Raw genomic sequence first — 27,500 nt, 5'->3', positions numbered from 1 at the left:
GTGGAAAAAGTACTCACATTTTTTTTACTTCAGTAAAAGTATCAATACTGCAATGTAGAACTACTCCGTTGCAAGTAAAAGTCTGGAATAAAAAAAACTTACTTGAGTAAAAGTATAAAAGTATTGGAATCAAAATGTACTTAACCCATTTAGGCCTGAGATCAGATTCTAAAAATGTTTCTATGTCAGTCGTTCTTCGATTTAAAAAAAATAGCAGACCTACAAGCTTGTAGCGCGCCACTCGGTGGCGCGCTATGAGCTTGTAGATCTGCTATTTTTCAATAGCTAAAGCATAACATAATGCTAACACCAAAAGGGGTTCCCGCCCCCAAAATGGGTTAACGTACCAAAAGTAGGAAGTATGCAGAAGGTCCCATTTCACAAGTTTCCAAAATAGCACAATTTGAAATGAGCAGATCTACAAGCTGCGATGCACATCTACAAGTTCACAATCACAACCTCGAGCTTATTGTGAGCTTGTATGTGGATCTGGTATTTTTTGGCAATTTTGACAACTAACACATCCTCCGACCAGGACGAAGGAACCGCCCAGGAAACAAACAGTGCTACTCTGACGTAACATTATTTAACCCAAAGTCCTAAAATTAAACAAACAGCGTGCAAGTTAAGAGACACTTCAATTGGCTTTCCTCGGCACGGAATCTCTGTCTCCCAGACAGACACGCATACGGTAGAAATCCCGTCCCGCACACACAGCCTCCCCCCAATGTTTTCCCAGCGTACGACAAATTAAGGTAAATATTTAAGAGGGCTGCCAAAGTGTGAATCATCTGTCATTGCCTCTACTGGGCCATAAATAGTTCCAGGTTATTAAGACAGTTCTGTCAGGAGCGCCACTGACCCTTGGCTATATTTACGTCTCTCGTGGGGGGAGAAGGTAGGAATGTTTTCCATGAGATATGCTAGTGGTCCAAGAGCTTAAAAAGACAAAGAAAAAGGAAAGAAAAGATTGAGAAGCACCGTTCTGTTCCTTTCCCATGTTTGCCCTTATTCTGTTCCGTTAAAGGACCACTTCACCACTTTTCAACTTCTCTTCCTATAATTGGTCCTAACTAATGTTCATGATAAAATACCACCATTTTTTCCTACTCAGTCTGTGTCTCATAGAAAGGCTGTGGGCAGTTCAGAAACCCGTCCACCAGTGACATCATCGATGGTGAATCCAAGCTAATAGAAACGGCAGGCTTTCTTTTCCTGAAAAGTTGCAATGCAAAAGTTGAAGCCATCGTTCTCACGATAATAAAAATCTAAATATATTTTAAAACAAATCTTGTTTAAAAGAAAATCTGCCTAATGATGATGTCACTGGTGGACGGGTGTCCGAACTGCCCAAAGCCCTCCTATGAGACACAGACTGAGTAGAAAAAAATGGTGGTGTTTTATCATGAACATTAGTGAGGACCAATTATATGAAGAGATGTTGAAAAGTGGTGAAGTGGTCCTTTAAGCTTCCACTCTTGTTAACCGATTCATTGCAACTTACTTACTGTATGAGCGAGCACCTGTGATTGATTATATTATGTCTTAATAATGGTAGCTCAACCAGGCCATCCGCTAGACCGCTACACTCTTTCCCTTCTTGAGATTCTAACTCCCCTTTTCTGTGAAGTTCTCGGCGTCTCACTTCCCAGAAACTGACGACATTGACGGGTTATCGTTCGTCAGCAGGTAATTTAGTGCAGGACCACCAGTTCAAAACCAGAAGACTAAAATATGAGTAAAACTAAATTAACCCATTTTGGGTTGGGAACCCCTTTTGGTGTTTTAAGCATTCTGTTATACTTTAGCTATTGAAAAATAGCAGATCTACAAGCTTATAGCGAGTGCCGCGCTATGAACTTGTAGGTCTGCTGAAAATGTGCCTCAAATCATTGAATATATATTATTACATTTTTTTTAATTTCGACGTCAGGCCTAAATGGGTTAACATTCATTCAAAAGACTACGACTAAAACTAAATTTGCTGTCCCGGGTTCAATTCCCGCTGGAAGAGTGTTCTCTCCTCCACGTCATCAGTGCCCATACCCTAGGTGTGGTTGGCGAAAGGGCCTTTCCTGTGTGGAGTTTGCATGTTCTCCCCGTGTCCCCTAAGCCAAGGTAGGTACGTATACCCTCACAAAAAACATGCAGTAATCCAGGTCTCTATAGAGCGTCGCAGTCCTGCCTCCTACCCTGGACCAGGAAATGAAACCCAATGCATTATTCTCATAGACATTTCTTAAAGTATTTATTTAAAGACGGTTACGCCGCGGACAAAGCCAACTCGAGTCGTGACAACTCATGACAACACAAACAATATTTTGGACCAAACAAATAATTAGAAAGAAGAAAAAAACGGCAGGTTACAACACTTTTTTTGTTGTTTTTCTTCTTTGTAATTATTTGTTTGGTCCAAAATATTGTTTGTGTTGTCATGAGTTGTCACGACTCGAGTTGGCTTTGTCCGCGGCGTAACCGTCTTTAAATAAATACTTTAAGAAATGTCTGAGAATAATGCATTGAGTTTCATTTCCTGGTCCAGGGTAGGAGGCGGGACTGCGACGCTCTATACTGCCTCCAGCTGGTCAACCGTGGCGCCTGATGGAGGGGAAAGGAACTGGTTGGAATAACGTGTTCCTTCCACGCACTACGTCCTCCTACCGGAGAAACTCCTCCCCCATGTCAGGTGATAAGAAGTGGCCTGCTCACTCCTCATGCATTGAAGGAAGCAGGAGCTCGGGGCTCTCCCCAGGTTGGCAGAGGGAGAGTAGCACCCAGGATTACCGTTTAGGCCAGGGGTTCTCAATGTTTTTGGCCGGGGACCCCCGGAAATGCTTTGGCAATGTCTCGGGACCCCCGCCCCGCCCCCTCCTGACCACCAAATATAAATTGACTGCTACAATAATCTTAATAATAGAGACAATACACCATAAATAAATACTGAAACCAGATATAATCATTAGGGAAGGTGTATGCATGTACTATGTGTCTTATATGTAAACCCTTCATTTCCATTTTCCAGCCATTCAGTTGCAACAAAACAAAAGGGTTTTTTTCTTTTTTGTTTTTGAGTGGTGCAACCACTCCAACGAACAGCAATGTCCGTGTCCGTGTTTGTGTGTGACTATGTGACCAGTACCAATGAGTACCAAAAGTGGCGCTGTTGTGCCAGAAACGGAGAGAGAGAGATAGTGCTGCATGTTGCCTGCTAATGAGAGAGAGAGAGAGAGAGAGAGAGAGAGAGAGAGAGAGAGAGAGAGAGAGAGAGAGAGAGAGAGAGAGAGAGAGAGAGAGACAGAGAGGGGGGGGGGGGGGGATTTGCACCACTCGGTTCACACGGGTGTGATTGTTTTACTAATTTGGGGACCCCCCAAAATAATTTGGCGACCCCCCCGAGGGGTCGCGACCCACGGGTTGAGAACCCCTGGTTTAGGCAACTGACACCAGGTGGAAAAATGGGTTACAAAATCGTGGGATAAAAATGTAAAGGAAAAAGAATAAATGCTGTCAAAATCAAAAATCACTACTGCCAACAGCCATTGTGGTCCCAAAGCGGCTACTATCTCCAGTCTCCCGGAGACACCATTTAAGACCTGGTCAAAGTCGTAACAGTCTTAAACACATAACTGCTCCACTGTGTGATCGCAGCTCGCTGACACTGCTGAACCGCAACACTCTTAAACACCCGTAAACTGTTTGTTTATCCTGATACATCCCCCACAGGCCAGTCAGTTTGTGTGTGAGTGGTGTGTGTGTGTGTGTGTGTGTGCGTATGAGTGTGTGTGTGTGTGTGTGCGTGTGCGTTTCATTGGGTCAGGAATATATCTCTCACACTGGCCGGTTCCCATCGTTCAGATGCAACCAGAGCAGCCCCATGCTGTCTTTTAACAGGTTGTGTGTGCGTGTGAGTGTGTGTGTGTGTGTGCGTGCGTGTGCGTGTGTGTGTGTGTGTGTGTGTGTGTGTGTGTGCGTGTGAGTGTGTGTGTGTGTGTGCGTGCGTGTGCGTGTGTGCGTGTGTGCCATCTGCAAAAATTTATAAGCACCAGCAGCAGCAGCATGATCACAACGGAACAAACTGGTGCGCTAGACCAGTATTCTCTCCATGTCCTCAGAGGAGACAAATGCCCCCCCCCCCCCCCCTGGGCTCAAGCCCCCCCCCCCCTCCCATTCTCAGACTGTCATAGTCCACTCTTAACAGAGATGCTATACTAAATGGTCATATAAGGATGTATTCTAAAGATAAGGGCGACACACAAATAGTAAGTACACATTCAGCGACATAGTGATGGTAAACATGGAGAAGTCAGGTCAGCTGCTATAGATTGACAGCTGCAGTCGCAGTTAGAATGAGTACGTTGATGCTGTGAAAAGTGGCTGACTACTAGCATTGAATGAGATACAGAATAATATGTTATATTTGGCATTCTAAAATATCTATTAAGGGCGGGAAGTGGGAACCCCTTTTGGTGTTAGCGTTATGTTATGCTTTAGCTATTGAAAAATAGCAGATCTACAAGCTCATAGCGCGCCACTCGGTGGCGCGCTACTAGCTTGTAGGTCTGCTATTTTTGAAAAATCCAAGAACCACTGACATAGAAACATAGCCTTTTCAGAAAACTGTCAGGATGTAGAAGACATTTTTAGAATCTGATCTCAGGTCAAAATGGGTTAAACTTCACACCGCCCACCTTGAAGGGCGTGACGTAGAGGCCGTCTGCAGTGACGTCTCCCGTCTTGTTCAGCAGGTTCTCCCGTGGAATCCTCACCTTGTGGAACATCGCAAACCTGCACAGGAAAAAACAATCCACCTGTCTGTCAAATTTAGGGCTGACACTATATAAGGTCTCAGAGGCACTTGTCCATCGGGCAAGTACAGGTCGAGTTCTACTTGCCCAAAGGTCATGCCCAGTCTAAGCTGCTTCCTGGTTGGACGTAGCGCAAGGAAGGAACACGTTATTCCAAACAGTTCCCATCATTTGCAACAAATGTTTTTCCTTTCCGACTGCTCTCCTCAGAGAGTGGGGAGTCCCACTCCACCCAAAAGCATGTTTTTTGAAGCTTATCTGTTAAAGTCCTGGTGGGTTTTGGCCCTCTGCTTTTCTCTAAAGGATTATACTGTTTGATTGATCAAACATTAAATAGGTTTCATTTATTTTCCGTTTTTCTTTTAGGTTTTATGACCTCAATTACACCCGAAAAACCTGATCTTTGAACATTCAGTGGATTTTCTGTGGTCTGGAGTTTTCTCTGGGGTTTGGAAGCCCAGAGATTAAAATAGGGTGCATTTTGCATCCCAAAACTCAGTTTATGGTTAAGGGACGCAATAAAACAACGACCTCTGCATCCACGGGATGCACTACTGAACTACTGTACTGTTTTTTATTATAGTTTATTTTTGCTAGCTTTAGTTATAATAATCATTTCTTCTTCTGTTTTCTACAAGAATATAACCATATCAAATGAAATGGGAGTTAAATCCTGCAATTTGTAAAAATGGCAAAATATGACTCCTAACGTGGTTGAAGTGGGACTCATAAAATGTCCCTGGGACTCATCTAAAAGACCATCCCTGCATCCTGGGACTCATTACATTGAAAACCTGTTTACATCACTGGAAGCCTCAAAAGGCTGCAATGAAAACAGGCAAAACAGTGAAAACAGTGACATCTGCTGGCAAATCCCATTGACATATATGGGATTTGCTTGGCTCTTATATCACAAACAGCATAGGAGAATCTGAGCACTTGTTTGAGCCAGAGAACCCCAGACCACAGAATGTTAAAAGTTCAAATTTTTTGGGTGCAATTGAGCTCAGAAAACAAAAAAAAATGTAAGAAAAGTTACAAAAACTTTTTTTTAATGTCACAATCCCCATAATATTCGGGCCAAGTTTGGACACCGAGTCTGTGAGCCTCTGCTGCCCTCTGTTGGTGCAAAACAGTTGTTGGACTTTGGGTTATAGTGTGTATAGTGCCCCTTCAAACAGAAGACACAGATTTATTTCTAACCTATAATGTTTTCATAGGTTAGAAATATGTAGTTCTGTAATCAAAATCAGCTGTGTTTGGAGGAACGTACAGCAATGGAAATCACAAACAGGTGAATTAAATCAAGATACATTTGTATTCATGGGTCATGCAGGCCTCGACACGTCATCACGTAGCACGTTTTCGTTCAAAGGAAGTAATTAAAATTTTGATTTTTATGGACTCACAAAAATGGAAATATTCATCGTTTACATAGTCATTATGTCACCTACCCATTGTCCAGTCAGTGTCACCTACACATTGTCCAGTCAGTGTGTCACCTACCCATTGTCCAGTCAGTCAGTGTGTCACCTACCCATTGTCCAGTCAGTCAGTGTGTCACCTACCCATTGTCCAGTCAGTGTGTCACCTACCCATTGTCCAGTCAGTGTGTCACCTACCCATTGTCCAGTCAGTCAGTGTGTCACCTACCCATTGTCCAGTCAGTGTGTCACCTACCCATTGTCCAGTCAGTGTGTCACCTACCCATTGTCCAGTCAGTGTGTCACCTACCCATTGTCCAGTCAGTCAGTGTGTCACCTACCCATTGTCCAGTCAGTGTGTCACCTACCCATTGTCCAGTCAGTGTGTCACCTACCCATTGTCCAGTCAGTCAGTGTGTCACCTACCCATTGTCCAGTCAGTCAGTGTGTCACCTACCCATTGTCCAGTCAGTCAGTGTGTCACCTACCCATTGTCCAGTCAGTCAGTGTGTCACCTACCCATTGTCCAGTCAGTCAGTGTGTCACCTACACATTGTCCAGTCAGTCAGTGTGTCACCTACCCATTGTCCAGTCAGTCAGTGTGTCACCTACCCATTGTCCAGTCAGTCAGTGTGTCACCTACCCATTGTCCAGTCCATTCTGCCCCAGCTTCTTGCCCATGTCTCCCACCAGAACACCAGGCATGGCCAGCAGGGTCTTAGGATCTCTCACCTAGCGTGCGCACACACGCACACACACACACACACACACACACACACACACACACACACACACACACACACACACACACACACACACACACACACACACACACACACACACACACACACACACACACACACACACACACACACACACACACACACACACACAATCAAATCTTAGGATCTCTCGCAGACTATACCACACGAATACATACACAACAATACCTATACTGTAGTGTGTGTGAACCATGTTGTGTTGCTGCTCACTGCTTTGAATTATTCACTCCTTGTTGGAAATCATTTTGTTTCCTGATGCAAACAGAACTGAAGGACCAAAGCAACGTATGTATGTTGTGAAGCTCAAAATAATTACAATACATGGAGGTACTAGTGCTTATTTCATCGTTTTAATTTCACTGCAAGCAGGGCCAATGTTTAAGTAGGCATGCGTGAGAATATTCCTCCAGTCTTCACATTTTTTAAGAATAAGAATATCGTCTGTCGAGTGGAAACCTCGTCCAAAACAGTTACTTTTCAGTTTTCAAATTGAAAAAGAGCAAACGTGGCAGATCTACAAGCTCAAAATGCGCTGCTTCGCATTTCAAGCGTGTGGATCTGCTACTTTTGATGCGCTCGTGACGCTGTAGTATGATCAAGTAGTGTTGATAATTTAGAACAAGTAAGATAAGAGGTATCTGTCCAACAGCATCGTTATAGCTACAGATTCTCCGATCGATCGGCCACCGATCGGTGATCGGACGATTTTTATTCCAAATGACTTGATTGGTGATCGGCAATTCAAACCAATCTATACTAAATTTTTATTCCACAACTTTGCAGTGACTGAATGACTTTTATATATTATTATCTATATTATACTTACTATAATATCGTATTGCATCTTTGTGACAGGCCTAAACAGTCTCCCCTTCCTCCCCACACACACACACAGGAACAGATTTGATGGGTTTTGACATATAATAATTTTGGAAATATAAAAATTCTCCCCTTACTGCCAAGCTACACCAGGCTTTTCTCGCGCGTTTACCCTAAACGCGCGGCCCGCGCGTGCGTTTTTTAAAATAGGACTGGACCTAAATTAAACGCACGTGCGGGAGAAAACGCACGAGAAACGCGCGAGAAAAGCCTGGTGTAGCTTGGCAGTTACACACAAGATCGTTAGCGGCCGAGCTTGTAGGTCTGCTATTTTTGAAAAATCGAAGAACCACTGACATAGAAACATAGCTTTTTCAGAAAACTGTCAGGATGTAGAAGACATTTTTAGAATCTGATCTCAGGTCAAAATGGGTTAGAAAGCAGACCCACCCCAACCAAACACTCCACTGGACAGATCTGCAAACTAAACAAAGGCTGGCTGACTGGCTGAACTAATACCCAAAAGTTCAGCCGAGGACATTATATCCACTTTAATACTTTAATACTGACAGAACAACTAGTGTTAGACAGTCTTTAATACACTTTATGAGACATTTATTGAGACTAAATAGGACAGCGCTGCACTCTGTCACTCGTTAATAGCCTGGAAAAAAACGCTCGCTTGAGATCCGTATATCGTCGGTGGCGGGCAGAAACCTCTTATGTCCATAACTAATGTCAACGTTATTTCCCCCCCGTGCTACATCATCGTACAAGAGTGTCACGCAAAATTAGTGAAAATAGCCGATCTACAAGCTCACAACGCGACACGCTGTGAGCTTGTAGATCGGCCATTTTCACTATTTCTGAAAATTGTCGTTCCGTTTCCTGAACAGTAATGATGTTGGACATGTGAGGTTTCCACCCGACAGACACACGGTAGACTTTGTGACCTTAAAAGGTAAAAAAACAACATCACTATTGGTCCATAAAATGCAGCGACTCTAACATCGTGTTTGATCTGAAGAGAAAAGAAACCGAGGGTAAAAGCATTTTTCGGTGGTAACTCGAGCCACTTGAGCCTAGTTTATACTGGGTTGTACGACGGTTATCACATGACCAAAATAGCCGATCTACTATTAGCTCTGCTACTTTTATCAGTGGTGGAAAAAGTACTTGCACGTTTTTACTTAAAGGACCACTTCACCACTTTTCAACCTATCTTTCATATAGTAGGTCCTCACTAATAATCATGAAAGAATGGCGCAATTTTTTTCTACTCTGTCTGTGTCTCATAGGAGGGCTGTGGGCAGTTCAGAAACCGTCTTCCAGTGACATCATCGATGGGGAATACAAGCTAATAGAAACTGCAGTCTTTCTAGTCCTGAAAAGTTGCAATGTAAAAATGGAATCCATCGTTCTCACGATAATGAAAATCTAAACATTTTTGTAAAAAAATCTTGTTTAAAAACAATCTGCCTAATGATGATGTCACTGGAAGACGGTTTCTAAACTGCCCACAGCCCTCCTATGAGACACAGACTGAGTAGAAAAAAATGGTGCCATTTTATCATGATTATTAGTGAGGACCTATTATATGAAGTTGAAAAGTGGTGAAGTGGTCCTTTAAGTACTGTGTAAACGTGTCTAAACAGCTCAGTGGCCTTGTGGTTAGAGTGTCCGCCCTGAAACTGGGAGGTCGGGGTTCGATCCCCGGCCGGGTCATACCAAAGACTGTAAAAATGGGACCCAGTGCCTCCCTGCTTGGCACTCAGCACCAAGGTTTGGGTTGTGGGGTTAGATCAACTACAAGTGATTCCCGAGCGTGGCACGGATGCAGCTCACCGCTCCAAGAGATGGGTCAAATGCGGAGAAAAGATATTGCATACAGCAATGTATGGCTACAATGTTTGTGACAAATAGTAGGACTTTAACCTTTGAATCAGCACTGTGCTGTATAATTACTTTGTTGCAAACTCTGGAATTACAAATGAGTAAAAGTATAAATGTTATCCAAATGTACTTAAAGCGCCAAAATGGGAAGTACTCTTTATACAAAATTACAAGTATTCAAATGTATTTTTTTTAAAAAGCATTGGAAAATAGCAGATCTACAAGCTGTTTCTACACAGCTACTTTCAAATGGCCTGAAAGTATATAGGGCTGAAGTGGTTAATGAATGTTTCGTAATAATAATAATCAAAATCTACAAAGTAAATTAAAGTTGCCAAATAATTGTAGTGGAGTAAAAAGTACAATATTTTCCTCCGAGATGTAGTGGAGTAGAAGAAAAAGTATTGCAATTTGGAAATACTCCAGTAAAGTATAAGTATCTCAAAAAAGTATTGTGAAGCCATCATAAACGGTAAATAAAAAGGTAAATGGTACATTTAGTGCCTTTAACCAAGCTGAACTACTGAACAGAAACGAGGCAACCCAGAGATGTAATTGAGCTGCAGCACCATCTTGTGGACACACAGTAGACCTACAGACTGCCTGGTTAAAATAGTAAGTAAGTACATTGTATTTGTAGGCTTCGTACACACATAAAGAACAACTGTGCTGTGCTCTGCCTGTGTTTCATGGCCGCCCCAATGCTTTTCCAATGGAAGTCACGTGGTTTGACCAAACACTGTTTGATTGCCCCCCATCAACTGTTTGGTCAAAACACGTGACTTCCATTGGAAAAGCATTGAGGCGGCCATGAAACACGGACAGCACAGAGCATGTTCGTCTGATATGTGTGTATGAAGCCTCACAGACACCAGAGTCACAAAGTGCTTCACAACAATAAAAGCAAAACATGTCAACAATACAGCAACTATACAGAGAGAGAGAGAGAGAGAGAGAGAGAGAGAAACACAGAACAATCGGCACTGGAGAAAATCAAGACATTTTTGCATACCTGCACGACGAAGGAGTGCAGTCCGTGGCACACTGCGTCAGGCGTGTAGAGCTGTGCGAACACCACCGCGTGCGTGGCTGTCTTCCCCAGGTTGCCCACCCAGAACTTGGCAGACTCGAAGTCTGGGGAGTTGATGACAAATTCCTACAGGGTAGATTGACACGTTATCACAAGTCTGGGGAGTTGATGACAAATTCCTACAGGGTAGATTGACACGTTATCACAAGTCTGGGGAGTTGATGACAAATTCCTACAGGGTAGATTGACACGTTATCACAAGTCTGGGGAGTTGATGACAAATTCCTACAGGGTAGATTGACACGTTATCACAAGTCTGGGGAGTTGATGACAAATTCCTACAGGGTAGATTGACACGTTATCACAAGTCTGGGGAGTTGATGACAAATTCCTACAGGGTAGAGGGACACGTTATCACAAGTCTGGGGAGTTGATGACAAATTCCTACAGGGTAGAGGGACACGTTAACAGAAGTCTGGGGAGTTGATGACAAATTCCTACAGGGTAGAGCAGGGGGTGCCCAAAAGGTAGATTGTGGCCAGTAGATCACAAAGGCTGTGCAGGTAGATCACATGACATGCCCCTAAAAAAACATATATATATATATATATATATAATTTAAATAAAATGTATTTTTTTGCCACCTGCCACTTGAATTAAGGTGACTTGATTGAATTACATCAAAAGGTGCCTGTCAGCTCAAACCCACAATGCAAGACTTTGTTTTCAAGAGTGTTGCACACAGACATCAGTAGCGTTATATATATATTTTTTAAACCATACCAGTTCCATTTCCTCCATTCCTCGAGTGCGCCGCTATGTACAATTATAAACAATGTTGTGCTAGGGTCATAGCTGTGTGCTAGGGGGGTTGTACCTGTGTGCTAGGGTCATAGCTGTGTGCTAGGGGGATCGTACCTGTGTGCTAGGGTCATAGCTGTGTGCTAGGGAGATCGTACCTGTGTGCTAGGGTCATAGCTGTGTGCTAGGGGGATTGTACCTGTGTGCTAGGGTCATAGCTGTGGGCTAGGGAGATCGTACCTGTGTGCTAGGGGGATCGTACCTGTGTGCTAGGATCATACCTGTGTACTAGGATCATACCTGTGTACTAGGATCATACCTGTGTACTACGATCATACCTGTGTACTACGATCATACCTGTGTGCTAGGAGGACCGCACCTGTGTACTAGGAGGATCGTACCTGTGTGCTAGGAGGATCGTACCTGTGTGCTAGGATCATAGGTAGCGGTGGTTCTCATTGCTCTGGTGTTGCTGCCGTGACTCAGCTCGGTCAGAGCAAAACACCCATAGACCTGCACACAGAAAAACAGCTCTGTCAGCACATTTCCATTTCGTTTTAAATCATAGTCTTTTGAATACGTTTCATTTCGTTTTAGAATTTTGGCAGGCGTCATAATGGCTGATTCTACACTTGCTGAAAATTGCCAATCTACAAGCTCACAACGCGTCGCAGCGAAGTGGTGCATGATAGTAATGCTTACCTTCATGTCTTCTGTGTCTTGCACAAACTTCCTGTGTCTCTCTGACCCCGAGTTGGCAACCGTCTGACCGAACATCTGGAGGAAAACACAGGAGAGGAGCGTGTTATGTACATGTATATTTTATTTCAGAGGACAGTGTGAAGAGAGTCAGGAAATCAAAAGGCAGAGAGGGGAAAGACCTGCGACAAAATGCAGTCAGATTCAAACCCAGGTCCAGTATTTCTTCCAAGTCGGGCTGAAACCTTGTCTGTCCAAAAAAACATAACAAAAAAAAATCTTCTAAATCCTCCAGTTTTCTGAAATAAATATTTTCACGATTTAAAAAAAATAGCAGACCTACAAGCTCGTAGCGCGCCACTCGGTGGCGCGCTATGAGCTTGTAGATCTGCTATTTTTCAACAGCTAAATTATAACATAATGTTTAAAACACCAAAAGAGGTTCCCGCCCAAAATGGGTTAATGGATCTATGTATTTATTATTCAGTCACAAGCTCTTGTTGCTTCATTGGTTACATATTTATAAAAGCCACAGACACGATTAAACACTTTCAAGCTGGTCTCTCAATTTTGAGCATTCCATTATAGGCCAATCTTTAACCCATTTTGACCTGAGATCAGATTCTACAAATGTCTTCTAAATCCTGACAGTTTTCTGAAAAAGCTATGTTTCTATGTCAGTCGTTCTTCGATTTTTCAAAAATAGCAGACCTACAAGCTCGTAGCGCGCCACTTGGTGGCGCGCTACGAGCTTGTAGATCTGCTATTTTTCAATAGCTAAAGCATAACATAATGCTAACACCAAAAGGGGTTCCCGCCCAAAATGGGTTAATACTTCCTATTTGATAATGACATGTCAATGCTAAAAATGACTCATATCTACGAGTGATAATGCTCTTGGGACTTAAGGGTAAGTGCTTTACTGACACACCACACACACACACACACACACACACACACACACACACACACACACACACACACACACACACACACACACACACACACACACACACACACACACACACACACACACACACACACACACACAGTAAAAGGTGCCAACCAAAAGTGCTTCTTCAGAGTGATACCATTAACCCATTTAGGCCTGACGTCGAAATTTAAAAAAAAAAAAATTCTAAATCACGACATTTTCTGAAAGATTTGAGGCACATTTTAACGATTTTTAAAAAATAGCAGACCTACAAGTTCATAGCGCGCCACTCGGTGGCGCGCTATGAGCTTGTAGATCTGCTATTTTTAAATAGCTAAATTATAACATAATGTTTAAAACACCAAAAAGGGGTTCCCGCCCCAAAATGGGTTAAAGAAGCAATTATTTCAATCGTTCTATAAAGAACCCATGATGACCACTTAAACCCTATATGTACAGTACAACATCGACCGGTGTCTCCCAGGGGTCTATGTACTGTACTCTGTACTTGGCCCGCTCCTTTTCCCCCCTCCACATACATATCTTCGTCTTAAATAGCACATCTACAAGCTCAGATCTAAAAAAATGTCAGTGTGTACACAGCCTTGGCCTTGTGAAAAGAGGACTGGCCTTGAACAAAGAGATAAGAGGAACGGATACTGGATATCTAGGATTCATAATCGTGCTGATCCAGAATCAACCTCGCTCGCCGCGCCGCACACGCACACGCACGCGCATGCGCATGCACACGCACACGCACACGCACACACACACAGAGACTGGTGGTTCTCAACCTGGAGGTATAGAGCGCAGTGGTGTGGAAGATTTATTTTCAAGGTGTTGGGTTACAAAAAGTTCCAACGTCACAGCAACAAACAAAAAAGTCTCACTTTGAATCATCGTCATTTTCCAACCGCGGTCGAGATTTCACAATGCCACGCCAGACTTTCCGGTCCATCATTGCCATCCCCAGTTCCTGCTTACTGATGCATGTGTCCCTATAGCGATGACATCAGGGAACAACAGTTTTCTACCTCTGGTCTGCTTTGAGGCAGGATTCCAGAGAAGAAGGGAAGATATCATTGTCAGCTCTAGACTGTAGCAGTGGCCGGCAAACTGTGTTCTTCTGGGATCGGACAAGTGAAGAAACACGGGGAAGGGGAAGGTTGCCGTATATTAGATTAGTCGATGGGTGGCTCTTCCAAGAGAGATTTTGCGCTCTCGTTAGAAGGCGGGTGTAAGTGCCACTTTGAATATTGGGCTCTGATTGGTCACCCACAACACCGGGGTGAGCGAAATGAAAACTCAATCTGAGGAGTGCCAGACCAACCTGCCCAGGGCATTTATTTTTCCTGTGGCAGATTCGTCTGGTTTCCAGGCTAATATGCTCACACACTCATTGGCACATATGAACTCACCCCTTTACTGAGGTAGTACTTGGCCACCAGGCTCCAGTCGTACATGCCCAGAACGTCGGTGAAGATGGCCGCCTTCAGCGGGTTGGACATCATCTCCTCCTCGGTCAGGAAGTCGTACCGGAACAGCTGCTTCACTCTGTGGACCAATGACAGGCCTCCGTCACTACGCCGTTTACACACATGTCTCTCCTCTCCCCCACCGCACCATGACAAAAGACTGCAAACGCGACTGCAGAAAGCCCCACTAAGGTACAATATGCAAGAGAATGGAATGCAAGCTGATATATAATGACTTGAGTAATTTCTTGTTTTTTTTTAATGGTTGAAAAAGTGTGCGTGCGTGCGTGCGTGCGTGCGTGCGTGCGTGCGTGCGTGCGTGCGTGCGTGCGTGCGTGCGTGCGTGCGTGCGTGCGTGCGTGCGTGCGACCTGAGGAAGGTGAGCTCTCTAAACTTCTCCATGGGTAGATGTTTTACAGGCTGTGTGAGTGTGAGTGTGAGTGTGAGTGTGAGTGTGAGTGTGAGTGTGAGTGTGAGTGTGAGTGTGAGTGTGTGTGTGTGTGTGTGTGAGTGTGAGTGTGAGTGTGTGTGTGTGTGTGTGTGGTGTGTGTGTGAGTGTGAGTGTGAGTGAGTTAGGGCATTAAGCAACTAACTAACTTGATAAGAAAATTGTGTAGGCCACACGATCAGGTAGATTGTAGTTATAGACACCAATGTACACAGTTTTTAAATGTACAAATATTTATTTATTTATTTACATAATAGGTAGTTAAACAACTAGTCGACTAGTAAACTAGTCGACTAGTCGACTAGTAATACCCTAGTGTGTGTGTGTGTGTGTGTGTGTGTGTGTGTGTGTGTGTGTGTGTGTGTGTGTGTGTGTTACCTGAGGAAGGTGAGCTCCCTCATCTTCTCCATGGGTAGATCTTCTCCAGGCTGTCGGGCGAAGATGGGATCGTTCTCCAACGTTCTGAACACTCGTTGCTGAGTGTGAACACACACACAATCTTGAAAGTATTGGTATTTTTATTTTATTTTTTACAAATCAAATCAACTGGGGGTCTATTAGATTAGAGCAATGTTAACTCCACAGACACATAGGCCCTCATTTATCAACTCGGCGTACGCCAAAATATGGGTGCACGCCGGAATTACCGCAATTGTCGGCATTTACCATTTCCGCCAAAGCTTGAAATTGAACGTGTGCCAGGACAAAAATCACGTCTGGTCGGGAGCTGTCGTACACTTTGTCCTCGGCTGTTTTTCTGTCGTACACAAGCGGAGCAGCATTGTCTGAACTGCTGACACGCTGTCACAGGCATCTAAACATATGTTTTCACTCCTAAAATGTATAAAACTAATAATACACGTGAAAAAATATATTTTGTAATGGCATGTCATATGAAATTGGTAGGATATTTCCTGTGTGCAAGCAATTAAAATCGCGCAATTAAAAACCATGTTGCAAGTTAGATGCTAAAGCCATTTAATTGTTTTGCATGAGATGAGCGCATACCGGTAGCCCCCCGACCCCCCCCTCCTGGAAGAGTTAACTTCCATGACATGGAAGGCATTTGCAGTGCTGCAGCTATAGTCAAAACGGGTAGGCTACTGCAATCTACAGCCATGTCTTTCTCGCGTTACGTCTCGTCCTTTTAATTAATGATAAACCCGACGCGCTCGAATGCCAATAAATGTGACTGCCGAGCCAGCGCAAGTGGGGACCGGATGCGGTCTATATCATCTATAGGTAGGGTAACCCAGCCAGCCTGAGCCCACACCACTGGGGGCGGTTGGGCGGGCGGGTTGCGCGTGCGTGCGTGCGTCTGTGTGTGTGTATGAGAGGGGGGGTGAGGCGGGCAGCAAGGCAAGGCAAGCGGGCCTACGGGGAAACGTTTTTCTTTATTTACTGTAACTATGGTTTCCAAGGTCGTACTGCAGTTGTTCATGTCGCAAAAACGAGGGCGAGGCTTGATTTCATTTATTAACGTCGGAACAAAATTATGGAAGGATCAGCTGTTTGCGATCACTTTATAAATGCTGTGGCGACGTGGGTGTACTACGAAACCTACACTCGAATTTGGGGCAGATTTTACACTCAATTGATAAATGAGGGCCATACAGTAGAAAACAGAAAAAGTACAGAAATCTCGGCACTCCTTTAACAATATTCACCTTAAAGGCGCTGACGTCCTCTCCCTCCATCAGCAGCACCATGTCCTTCCAGCAGAACGAGGCCCTCTTCCTGTACACGTCCAGGGCTCCTCCGCTGGGCAGATCGGGGAGAACAGCGCCCCCTGCTGTTGTCTTCTCCTCCTCCTGCTGCTGCTGCTCATACTTGGCCTCGGAGTGGCTGCTGGTGCTCATGGTGGATCCACTCACTGGATAAGGCACTTTGGGTTGACTTCTGATGGGGGAAGAAGAGACACCTTCTACTGGCTGTCTGTGGTGGTACACCTCGAACACACGCCCACTATTAAATTTAAATCTACCTCACAGTGTGCTATAAGGTCAGTATTATGCAGCTGGACATGTTTTTTACCCTGCTGTAGTTTTTAAAACGTTACAGGAGAATAAACTACAGAATCAGCCTACGGTTTCATGCCCCAATAGACGAATCCAGAAACGGGTCTCATGGTCGCAGCTTAAGTATTTCCTGTAGGCGGAGCTGACATAGCTACGGGGTAAACCTGCACGTCTTTTACTACATTGAATGGTAGAGTGACTGATGTTAGTCTGCTCAAACATTACTCCTTTACCTGCTTTTTACTGACACTAACATTACAAAGATGCCCAGAACATCGGGATGAACCTGTGTTGTTTATGGCTATTTTACTTGTAATATCCACCGCGGTGGCTGAGACCAGAGTCATACAGTAATGGTTGAGACAAAGCAGTGAAAGGTCCTGCAAGATACATAACGTCAGTCTTACCCAATACCCAATCTTTCTGTTTTATGAACACAAGGCTGCTGTACTTTATACCTCATACTAAGCATTTAAAGTATGAGGTATAAAGTACAGCAGCCTTGTGTGAATCCTGGTGAATCATGACCATAAAACATTTGATTCTGTGAAAACAAAAACTTTTGAATATTGAATTAAAATGATATACTATATTTAATAAATGCCCATTGTTTTTCACAGAATCAAATGTTTCATGGGCATGAATGATTCACCAGGATCCTGGATGGCTTGATAAAGAGAAGACAACTCTTGTGTATTAAATACTGCCTACTAGTGCCTACGACATGACAACTCTTGTGTATTAAATACTGCCTAGTGCCTACGACATGACAACTCTTGTGTATTAAATACTGCCTAGTGCCTACGACATGACAACTCTTGTGTATTAAATACTGCCTAGTGCCTATGACATGACAACTCTTGTGTATTAAACACTGCCTACTAGTGCCTACGACATGACAACTCTTGTGTATTAAACACTGCCAGTGCCTAGTGCCTACGACATGACAACTCTTGTGTATTAAATACTGCCTAGTGCCTACGACATGACAACTCTTGTGTATTAAACACTGCCTACTAGTGCCTACGACATGACAACTCTTGTGTATTAAACACTGCCAGTGCCTAGTGCCTACGACATGACAACTCTTGTGTATTAAATACTGCCTACTAGTGCCTACGACATGACAACTCTTGTGTATTAAACACTGCCTAGTGCCTACGACATGACAACTCTTGTGTATTAAATACTGCCTAGTGACTACATGACAACTCTTGTGTATTAAATACTGCCTACTAGGGCCTACGACATGACAACTCTTGTGTATTAAACACTGCCTACTAGTGCCTACGACATGACAACTCTTGTGTATTAAACACTGCCTACTAGTGCCTACGACATGACAACTCTTGTGTATTAAACACTGCCTACTAGTGCCTACGACATGACAACTCTTGTGTATTAAACACTGCCTAGTGCCTACGACATGACAACTCTTGTGTATTAAATACTGCCTACTAGGGCCTACGACATGACAACTCTTGTGTATTAAATATTGCCTAGTGCCTACGACATGACAACTCTTGTGTATTAAATACTGCCTAGTGCCTACGACATGACAACTCTTGTGTATTAAACACTGCCTACTAGGGCCTACGACATGACAACTCTTGTGTATTAAATACTGCCTAGTGCCTTCTACGACATGACAACTCTTGTACGGTCAGGTGTCCACAACAACAACAGCCTGTTATATGAAGAAGTAAAAAAAGAACAACCAAAACTGGACAAAGCTGGCTCTGAATAGAAGACAATCAAGTACATTAGAAAGGCAGTCAAATCATCCATTTATAACTCTTAAAGGGTACAAATACTGTACCAAATTAATGGGTCAGTAGTTTGTTGCATTCCGTCTAATGAACATGTATTATTGTAGTTATATAGTATTGTATTAACAAACTCTACCATACAGATATTAGTTATATTGTATTAACTCACTACCATGGCATGGCAGTTACGTTGGCAGTGATGTAAATAGGTTTCCAATGTAATAGGTCTCAGGACCGTACAGTAGTTGGGATGCAATACTGTACTCAGTACTGAGTACAGTATTGCATCCCAGTATTGCATCCCATGTTTATGTATTATGTTTATGGTGTATCTATCCATTCATCCATCCATCCATTCATTCATTCATCCAGTATCTACCTACCATATACCTAAATACGGTAAGTAGGTATATTGTATTAGCAAAATAGTATACACATGTACTAGTTATATTGTATTAACATACTAACAAACATAGATGTATTATACAGCGTAGGCTACTATACCATATTACAGACTGCATGGTTAAAATTACTTTGTATTCACTAAGTAACAATTAATCAACAATAACTTCTGGTTTGCAGTAAGGTTTTACTTTGTACACTGAATGCAATATATAATTCAACAACTTCCTATTATTCAGTCAGAGATCAAAGTTCATATTTCACCCTCTGGTGAAAAAAAAGACCATTGCAGATAAGAGAAACGAGCGATGATCTATAATTAAACAACCAATGTATTATAAACAGACTACCTCTGTATAACCACGTTAACTTAAACATGATTATATGCATCTTCAAACTGCAGTGCACTTAATATAAATAACAAACTTCTAATGTCCTGTGTTGGGGTTTAGTTCAGTACTTTGCTCATGTTTAGATGGAGTCGCCTCATGCACTTTCAGAAGAGCGTTTTAATGGAATCAATAAAAATACAGTAAAACACTAAACAGCGGTAATAATTCATCATAATATAGATATATCTTACCTCCTGTGACCTGCCCTGTGTTGTGTTGACTTTCCACCTAGATCTGTTCTGTGGCTGCGTGCGTGCGTCAACACAGCGTACGTCTCAGCGCGGGAAATGGATCGATACGGGCTATCAAAATAAAAGCTCGAGAACAGTGAGTGGTCATAAATGAGTGGTTCCCAAACACTGGGCGCGTTCGGAAGTGCGCTCCCGGTGCGCATTTCCGAACGCACCAGGTGCTGCTACACTATCGAAAGAGCTGCGCACATTCTCGGCTGCGCGCAGCTTAAATTCTGAGTTTTTAGACAGCTGGTGGATGGAAAAGAAGCTCCACCTCCGCGGACTTTTTGCGCGACGGCCAGATTCCCGGAAACGCTCTCCTCCGCGCAAAAAGTCCACGGAGGTGGAGCTTCTTTTCCATCCACCAGCTGTCTAAAAACTCGGAATTTAAGCTGCGCGCAGCCGAGAACGTGCGCGGCTCTTTCGATGGTGTGGCAGCACCTACACACTGGGTTGGTGGGTCGCGGTCCATTTGAGGGTCACGGACACATTTGTTTTTAATTTATATTATTTAAAATAAATAACAGAAGAAAAAGCTAAAATATTTCATGAATTTAAAACAAGTTCAAATAGTAAGTAAGTAAGTAAGTAAGTAAGTATGTAAGTAAGTAAGTAAGTAAGTAAGTAAGTACGTAAGTACGTCATTTCATGAATAAAATACAAATCTTAAGAAATTCCATGAATTACACATCAAATAGGCTATTTAAGAAGTACGCCTAGTGAAAATCTGATTTCACTAGGTTTTGTCCCGGGCAAACATCTAATTTCTCTCACAGGGTAGGCCTACATTTGACATTTGGGCTAAATCCTTTTATATAATATATTATATAGCCTAATAAATTAATCAAATATGCTCAGATTGTTTTTGTCCAATTAAAAATAACATAGGCCTATACTTAGCACTTATCTGTGCCCTTTTGCAGATAACTTAAGTACAGTTCCATAAGGTCTGCTATTAAAGAGTATAATTTAAAACCCAAGAAAGCACTATGCTTGTTTCCATTGGGGTTCCATACTTAGTTACTTTCCACCACTGGCAGCTACTCAGAGTGAATCTAAACCATTACAATATTATAATTACACCATTTATTGTTATATTGTGTTCTCCTTTGGAAACGAAACGCCAGCTGTAAGTAGTTTTAATATATAGCCTATATATCTTTTCCTTTTTCCTATACGTTTTTAGTTATAGTTCTTCATGTTGGCCACACGAGGGCGCCCTGTCCTCTAACTTCAACCTTTCTATCTATAAAATCCATATAGAAGCCAAGTAGCCTAATCTGAGTTTACAAAACCTGACATTCTTGATAATGTGTTCTTCCTAGGATGAAAAAGGAAAAAAAAGATATTGAATTTGAATAGCTGTCATGGGCCAAGTTGTGGATGCCAAATAAAAAAGGTTGTATATAAACCACAGTAATACTCTTACTTTGAAGTCAAACTGTAGTTGGGTCTGACCAGAGTGGGTCTGACTTGACGCTGCTGCTGCTTAAACATGACGCAGTCACCACGCGACGGAGTTGTTGTGGGCTCAGTGTTGCCATGTCCGCTTGTTATAAGTGACTTTGTGCTTGTTTTGCGCCAACGTTGCTTGTAAGATAATTAATAGGTAGGCCTATTTGGTAGTTGCGGGTTGCGGATTTTTGTTTGCCAAGACTCCTGCGTTTTGCAGGAGACTCCTTTTATTTGACCATTTTCTCCTGCGTTTGGTGCGATTTCTTGGGAGGGATTTCTACTACTGTCCAATAAGGTAATAATTAATTAGGTAGGGAAATTAGGACAGGCAGTTTCAAAATATGACTCCCAGGTAAAATACGTGCATTCTAGGCTAGGGTATGATTTGATTTGGGGCCCTAGTGAATATCAACATATTTACACCATGGTATGTCCAATAATTAGATAGGGAGGGGGTGAAATTATGAGAGGAAGTTGCTGCTGTCAAAATATGACAGTCAAAAAACACTTTGAAATAGACACTTGTGCTTTAATTCGGGTATGATTTGGGTCCCTAAAGATGAATACAAAATGAATATCAACATATTTTATACTGTCCAATAATTAGATACGGAAATTATGACAGGACATTGGTGCTGTCAAAATATGACCCCCCCTGTCAAAAAACACTGTTTGAAATAGACACTCATGCTTTCTAAGGTGTGATTTAGGGCCCTATAAGATGAATACAAAATTAATATCAACATCCTACTACTGTCCAATAATTAGATAGGGGGGGGGGGGTGACATTATGACAGGTAGTTACTGCTCTCAAAATATGACTCCCCAGTCAAGGCCCTATGAGATGAATACAAAATTAATATCAACTTCTCAAATAAGACGCATGCTTTTCTTATAACAAAAGTGCAAACACTTTGAATGCACTTGTCTGGACAGATGTATTAGTTGTCCCAGACAACAGGACAATTAAGCGCCTTAATGTCAAGCCCTGCTTCATAGGCTATGCATATGTTGCGCTATGACAAAAAATAAAACCCATAAAATGTAACATTCCCTAATGCAATTCCAATGGTAAGCTGTGTTGTTTTCACCCCATGAAGCAATGGCGGATTCGGACACTCGTATGTGTGTCTCAAAGAATTTAGATATTTTATATGAATTTTATCAGGCATGCCCCCTTCCTATATACAAACCCCTTGTAACTTCAAACTCACAAAAGTTTGAGTAGGCCAGAGGCCTAGTTAAAACAGTGAAATTTAAGTTTTCAATATTTTATTTGAAACAAAAAATTGTCTCTCTCACGCCTGTGTGCCAGTGATTACATTCCCCTGTGCCAATGTTGGTTTGATTTGAATTTATTAGACGTAATACAGGAAAAACAAGCACAAATCAGATTTCCTATTCAGATTTATTTGAAACCAAAAATCCTCTCTCTCACACTTGTGCCCTGTGTGCCAGTGGTTACATTCCCAGCTGTGCCAATGTTGGTTTGATTTGATCTCATTAGACGTCATACAAAACAAGCACAAATCAGATTTCCTTTCCAGATTGGAGTCAGATTGGTTTTCTGCGGTGTGAACAAGGGTAAGGAAAGTGATCTATCTATGTGAATCTAATAAAAGATGTTGGGTGAGGTTGACATGAGGTTTTCTGCCGTTCAGACTTTATTGATCAATATGATTCCAATCTGTAAAGGCCACCAAAAAATCAGAATTGAGCTGCCAATAGTGAACATAATCATACAGAGAGAAACCAGGGGGAGGAGGGGGGGGCTTGAGAGAGAGAGAGAGAGAGAGAGAGACACCGTCTCCACACCATAGCGCAAAACATTCTTAAGCTGCGCACTTCTTAAGCTGCGCGCAGCTTAAAGCTTGAGTTTTTAGACAGCTGGTGGATGGAAAAGAAGCTCCACCTCCGCGGAAGACTTGAGCGGAGGAGAGCGTTTCCGGGAATCTGGCCGTCGCGCAAGAATTCAGCGGAGGTGGAGCTTAATTTCCATCCACCAGCTGTCTAAAAACTCAAGCTTTAAGCAGCGCGCAGCCGAGAACGTGCGCAGCTCTTTTGACCGTGTGGCAGCACCTAGAGAGAGAGAACCCAATCCCCTCTCTCCTCCCTCAAGCCTGCTATTTATTGGTGGACTCTCCAGTGAGGCAGTATTAGGTATAAGCCCCTCCTCCATAATTCCACCCCCTCAGCCCTGGTGCTGCTGCAGGCTGCTGGTGTTGCCGTGACGATGATCCCCAACCCCCCCCCCCACCCCCCCCCCCCCCCCCCCCCCCCCAACCCCACACACACACAAATCGCAAATCGCTGTCATGATGCGGTGGCTCGGGACTGAAGGCAGGATGGAGACACACACAGAACAGGGTGAGTGTTTGTCGCTTTTCTCTTTGAGCTGCAGGGATGAGAGGAGAGGGATGGAGGGATGAGAGATGGAGGGAAAGGGACTGTAGTGGGGTTTCTTTTCTTTTGGACAGGGGAGGGAATTAAGAGATGGATAGAGGAGGAGAGAGGGACTGGAGGTATGAGTGTGGAGGGAAGGGAAGGGAGGAATGGGTGCATGGATGGATGCATGGATGGATGGATGGATGGATGCATGGATGGATGGGTGGATGGGTGGGTGGATGCATGGATGGGTGGATGGGTGGGTGGATGGATGGAAGGACAGATGGATAATTTGATAGATGGAGAGATGGGACAACATTTGACATTTGAATCAGCATAGACTAATCCACGTTTAGGGTGTAACTGTATGGCATATGCTTGTTGTGTATAGTGTGTGTATGTTGTGCATGTGTGTGTGTGTGTCTTGGCCTGCATGCACTGCTGTGTTAGCATCCTCCGTGCTAGCAGGCTAAGTGAGAAATGCGTCACCACCAGCCCAATAAGTGCAGGGTGGACATTGACGTTGACAGAAAACCCCCACAAACCATTCTAAGCAATGTCATGTTGAGTGTCACCTATAGCCCCATCATCAGCCATCGACTTCCACTGATGGCTGATGCTAACAGGTATCAGTGTACTAATGCAGCATAATGTAGCCCAGGATCATATAATACTGAGTCACACATGCCTTTATTGAGAAATCATCTATCTATCTATCTGTCTGTCTATCTATCTATCTATCTATCTATCTATCTATCTATCTATCTATCTATCTATCTATCTATCTGTCTGTCTGTCTGTCTGTCTGTCTGTCTGTCTGTCTGTCTGTCTGTCTGTCTGTCTATCTATTCTGATATCTATCTATCTATCTATCTATCTATCTATCTATCTATCTATCTATCTATCTATCTATCTATCTATCTATCTATCTATCTATCTATCTATCTATCTATCTATCTATCTATCTATTCTACCATCTATCTATTCTACCATCTATCTATCTGTCTGTCTGTCTGTCTGTCTGTCTGTCTGTCTGTCTGTCTGTCTGTCTGTCTGTCTGTCTGTCAGTCAGTCTGTCAACACTGTTTGGTTGCAGATCACAAAAATCTCACGTTCGCCTTTTACGCCCGTTCCCTTCTGAATACATTCATGTCCTTTCTCCACTTAAAAAACCAGCCATATGGTTTCCTCTTCTAGACAAACCAGACGAGATCATCGATCCCACGTCAAATGACGGTGGCTGTGGAAGGACAAACATAGCCATATACTCCACACGTCGACTTAATACTATTGTAAGGATTAAAGCCATGCAGGTTTTAAATGACAGTGTGGCTAATATGGGAAGAGATGTTCTGCCCTTAACCCATTTTGGGCGGGAACCCCTTTTGGTGTTAGCATTATGTTATGCTTTAGCTATTGAAAAATAGCAGATCTACAAGCTCATAGCGCGCCACCGAGTGGCGCGCTACGAGCTTGTAGGTCTGCTATTTTTGAAAAATCGAAGAACGACTGACATAGAAACATAGCTTTTTCAGAAAACTGTCAGGATATAGAAGACATTTTTAGAATCTGATCTCAGGTCAAAATGGGTTTTAAGTACCACAACCTCATAGAAACCTGCCTAATTGTTTTCTAATCAATGAAAAACATTGCCTTGGATCAGTGACTAAGTATGTACTTATTTACCCAGGTTAGTTGACTAAGAGGAACATGAACACAACAATGGGGTTTCAAAGTAATATATACTACTGCTTTTTCCCAAATGGTGTGTGTTAAGGCAGTCTGTAGGACACATGCTCGGGAAGACATAATAATGAGGCAACACAATGATTCAGAGTTTGGAAGTATTAGGATTTACTCGAGTAGGAGCCAAGAACTTACATGACCAGTTCACATAATGGAAACCCCAGTCTGACTCAAAGAGCTACATAGGGTCACAGCCTTTATAGTTTCACTCCCACAAGAGGCAACCCCCAACATAGCCTCCAGACTTGACAAGAAATGGGACAGTAACAGAGTAACCAAACAGCACCACAGGGGTGTGACAGATGAGATAACCTCAGAGTGCAATAAAGGGGTATTATTATATGTTTGTATCTAAATTTCTACGACATGTGAATTGCAGAAAAGGATTCCACGGCACTCCGTCTTTTTAAGATAAAAGATATTTTTTTGCGGCTTACACCTTTTATTGGTTTTTGAAGGGACAGACAGTAGGCTGACAGGAAACGGGAGAGAGATGGGGGAAGACATGCAGTAAAGGCCGTGTCGGGCTCGGGAGTCGAACCCGCGGCACACTGCGACTGGATTACCAGTTGGGTGCCCAGACGGTTACGCCACCGCCTGGGCCGGCACTCCGTCTCTGATGAAAAGATGTAGATGCATTGTTAGCCATGTTTCGACCTAGAAGGTCTTCATCAGGGTCTAACTAACTTTTGGCTGATCAGTCACATTTAAGTACAGCTGAGCTGTGAATGATGCATATTTGGTTATTTGACTATAAGAACACATTATATAACCAGGTTAGTTGACAATGAAGACATTCTATTCTCTCCACACAAAGCTTGACTATACCATTTGATCTTGTTTAGTGACGTGAGTTGAGGAGGAAACAGTGGAGCAAAAAGAAGGTAGAGAGAGACAAACTGGGGGAGAGAACAAAAGAAAAGCAAGAGAAAGATGGAGAGATAGAGGTCAATATGCTGGAGCGAGACCATGAGTCTTCCTCCCATGAGAACAGAAAGAGAGATGGTATACTGCATGAGATCACATTACACACAATACAGGTCACTAACCCTGTGTGTGTGTGTGTGCGTGCGTGCGTGTGTGCGTGTGTGCGTGTGTGTGTGTGTGTGTGTGTGTGTGTGTGTGTGCGGTTGTTTCTCACTTGCGTGTACATGATGTCACACCAATAATTCACTTACAAGCAGTGGTGGAATAAGTACTCAGAATTTATTTTCTTTTAAGTAAAAGTATCAATACTGCAATGTACTTAAAAGGTACTTAAAGTACCAAAAAGTAAAAGTCCATTGATTTCATCCGTATAAAAACAACAACGCATTGTGAACTTGTACTATGTAGATCGGCTATTTTCAAATGGCTGAAAATGTATATAGGGCTGGAGTGGTAATGTATATTCTGTAATAATTAACAAGTGGAGTAGAAGTAAAAGTATTGGACATTGGAAATACTCCAGTAAAGTACAAATACCTCAGAATTGTACTTAATTAACCCATTCTGGGCGGGAACCCCTGTTGGTGTTTCAAGCACTATGTTATACTAAATAGCAGATCTACAAGCTCATAGTGCGCCACCGAGTGGCGCGTTACGAGCTTGTAGGTCTGCTATCTGCTATTTTTGACAAATCGTTAAAATGTTGCGCAAATCATTGAATATATATTTCAGCGAACATTTTTAACTAAAATATTTGCTTCTGGGGAGGTCCCTGGAACTACATATTTTGAGATGGCGGTCCGTGGCCCAATAGAGATAATTCTGGGGGTCCTTGACATGAAAAAGGTTGAGCACCCACTGACATAGAAACATAGGTTTTTCAGAAAAATGCTAGGATTTAGAAGCCTTTTTTTTAATCGACCTCCAAAATGGGTTAAGTACAGTTTTATACACCACTGCTTACACGCCGTTCTGAAGGCGGTTTGCCAGATAATTGTACTCGAGCAAAAGGTAAGGTCAGCCAACAGAAGTGAATGGGCCGACGCACAGTTCCTGGTGTTTC

General features: G+C 42.9%; 2 protein-coding genes across 2 annotated transcripts in view; one reads left to right on the top strand and one right to left on the bottom strand.

Annotated features, from left to right (window-relative positions):
• acox3 (acyl-CoA oxidase 3, pristanoyl) overlaps positions 1 to 19,958 on the bottom strand; it is an 85,397-nt gene extending 65,439 nt beyond the window's left edge. Inside the window, exons 1-9 of the mRNA XM_079491003.1 lie at positions 19,883 to 19,958; positions 16,778 to 17,009; positions 15,489 to 15,586; positions 14,606 to 14,741; positions 12,257 to 12,331; positions 11,978 to 12,067; positions 10,736 to 10,879; positions 6,873 to 6,961; positions 4,689 to 4,785 (exon numbers count right to left, since the gene is read on the bottom strand). Of these exons, the coding sequence (XP_079347129.1) occupies positions 4,689 to 4,785; positions 6,873 to 6,961; positions 10,736 to 10,879; positions 11,978 to 12,067; positions 12,257 to 12,331; positions 14,606 to 14,741; positions 15,489 to 15,586; positions 16,778 to 16,969 (921 nt within the window). The 5' untranslated portion in view covers positions 16,970 to 17,009; positions 19,883 to 19,958. The remainder of the gene's footprint in view (positions 1 to 4,688; positions 4,786 to 6,872; positions 6,962 to 10,735; positions 10,880 to 11,977; positions 12,068 to 12,256; positions 12,332 to 14,605; positions 14,742 to 15,488; positions 15,587 to 16,777; positions 17,010 to 19,882) is intronic.
• Positions 19,959 to 26,479: 6,521 nt separating this feature from the next.
• Positions 26,480 to 27,500, top strand: part of LOC306914369 (uncharacterized protein) — a gene marked incomplete at both ends in the record, with an annotated part of 5,320 nt that continues 4,299 nt past the window's right edge. The window contains one exon of the mRNA XM_079491364.1: positions 26,480 to 26,515. Within this exon, the coding sequence (XP_079347490.1) occupies positions 26,480 to 26,515 (36 nt within the window). The remainder of the gene's footprint in view (positions 26,516 to 27,500) is intronic.

This window comes from Electrona antarctica (genome assembly GCF_951216825.1).
Source record: "Electrona antarctica genome assembly, chromosome: 21".
Classification (NCBI taxonomy): domain Eukaryota; kingdom Metazoa; phylum Chordata; class Actinopteri; order Myctophiformes; family Myctophidae; genus Electrona; species Electrona antarctica.
Note: the sequence above shows the minus strand (reverse complement) of the source record. Positions and strands in the feature narration are given on the sequence as shown.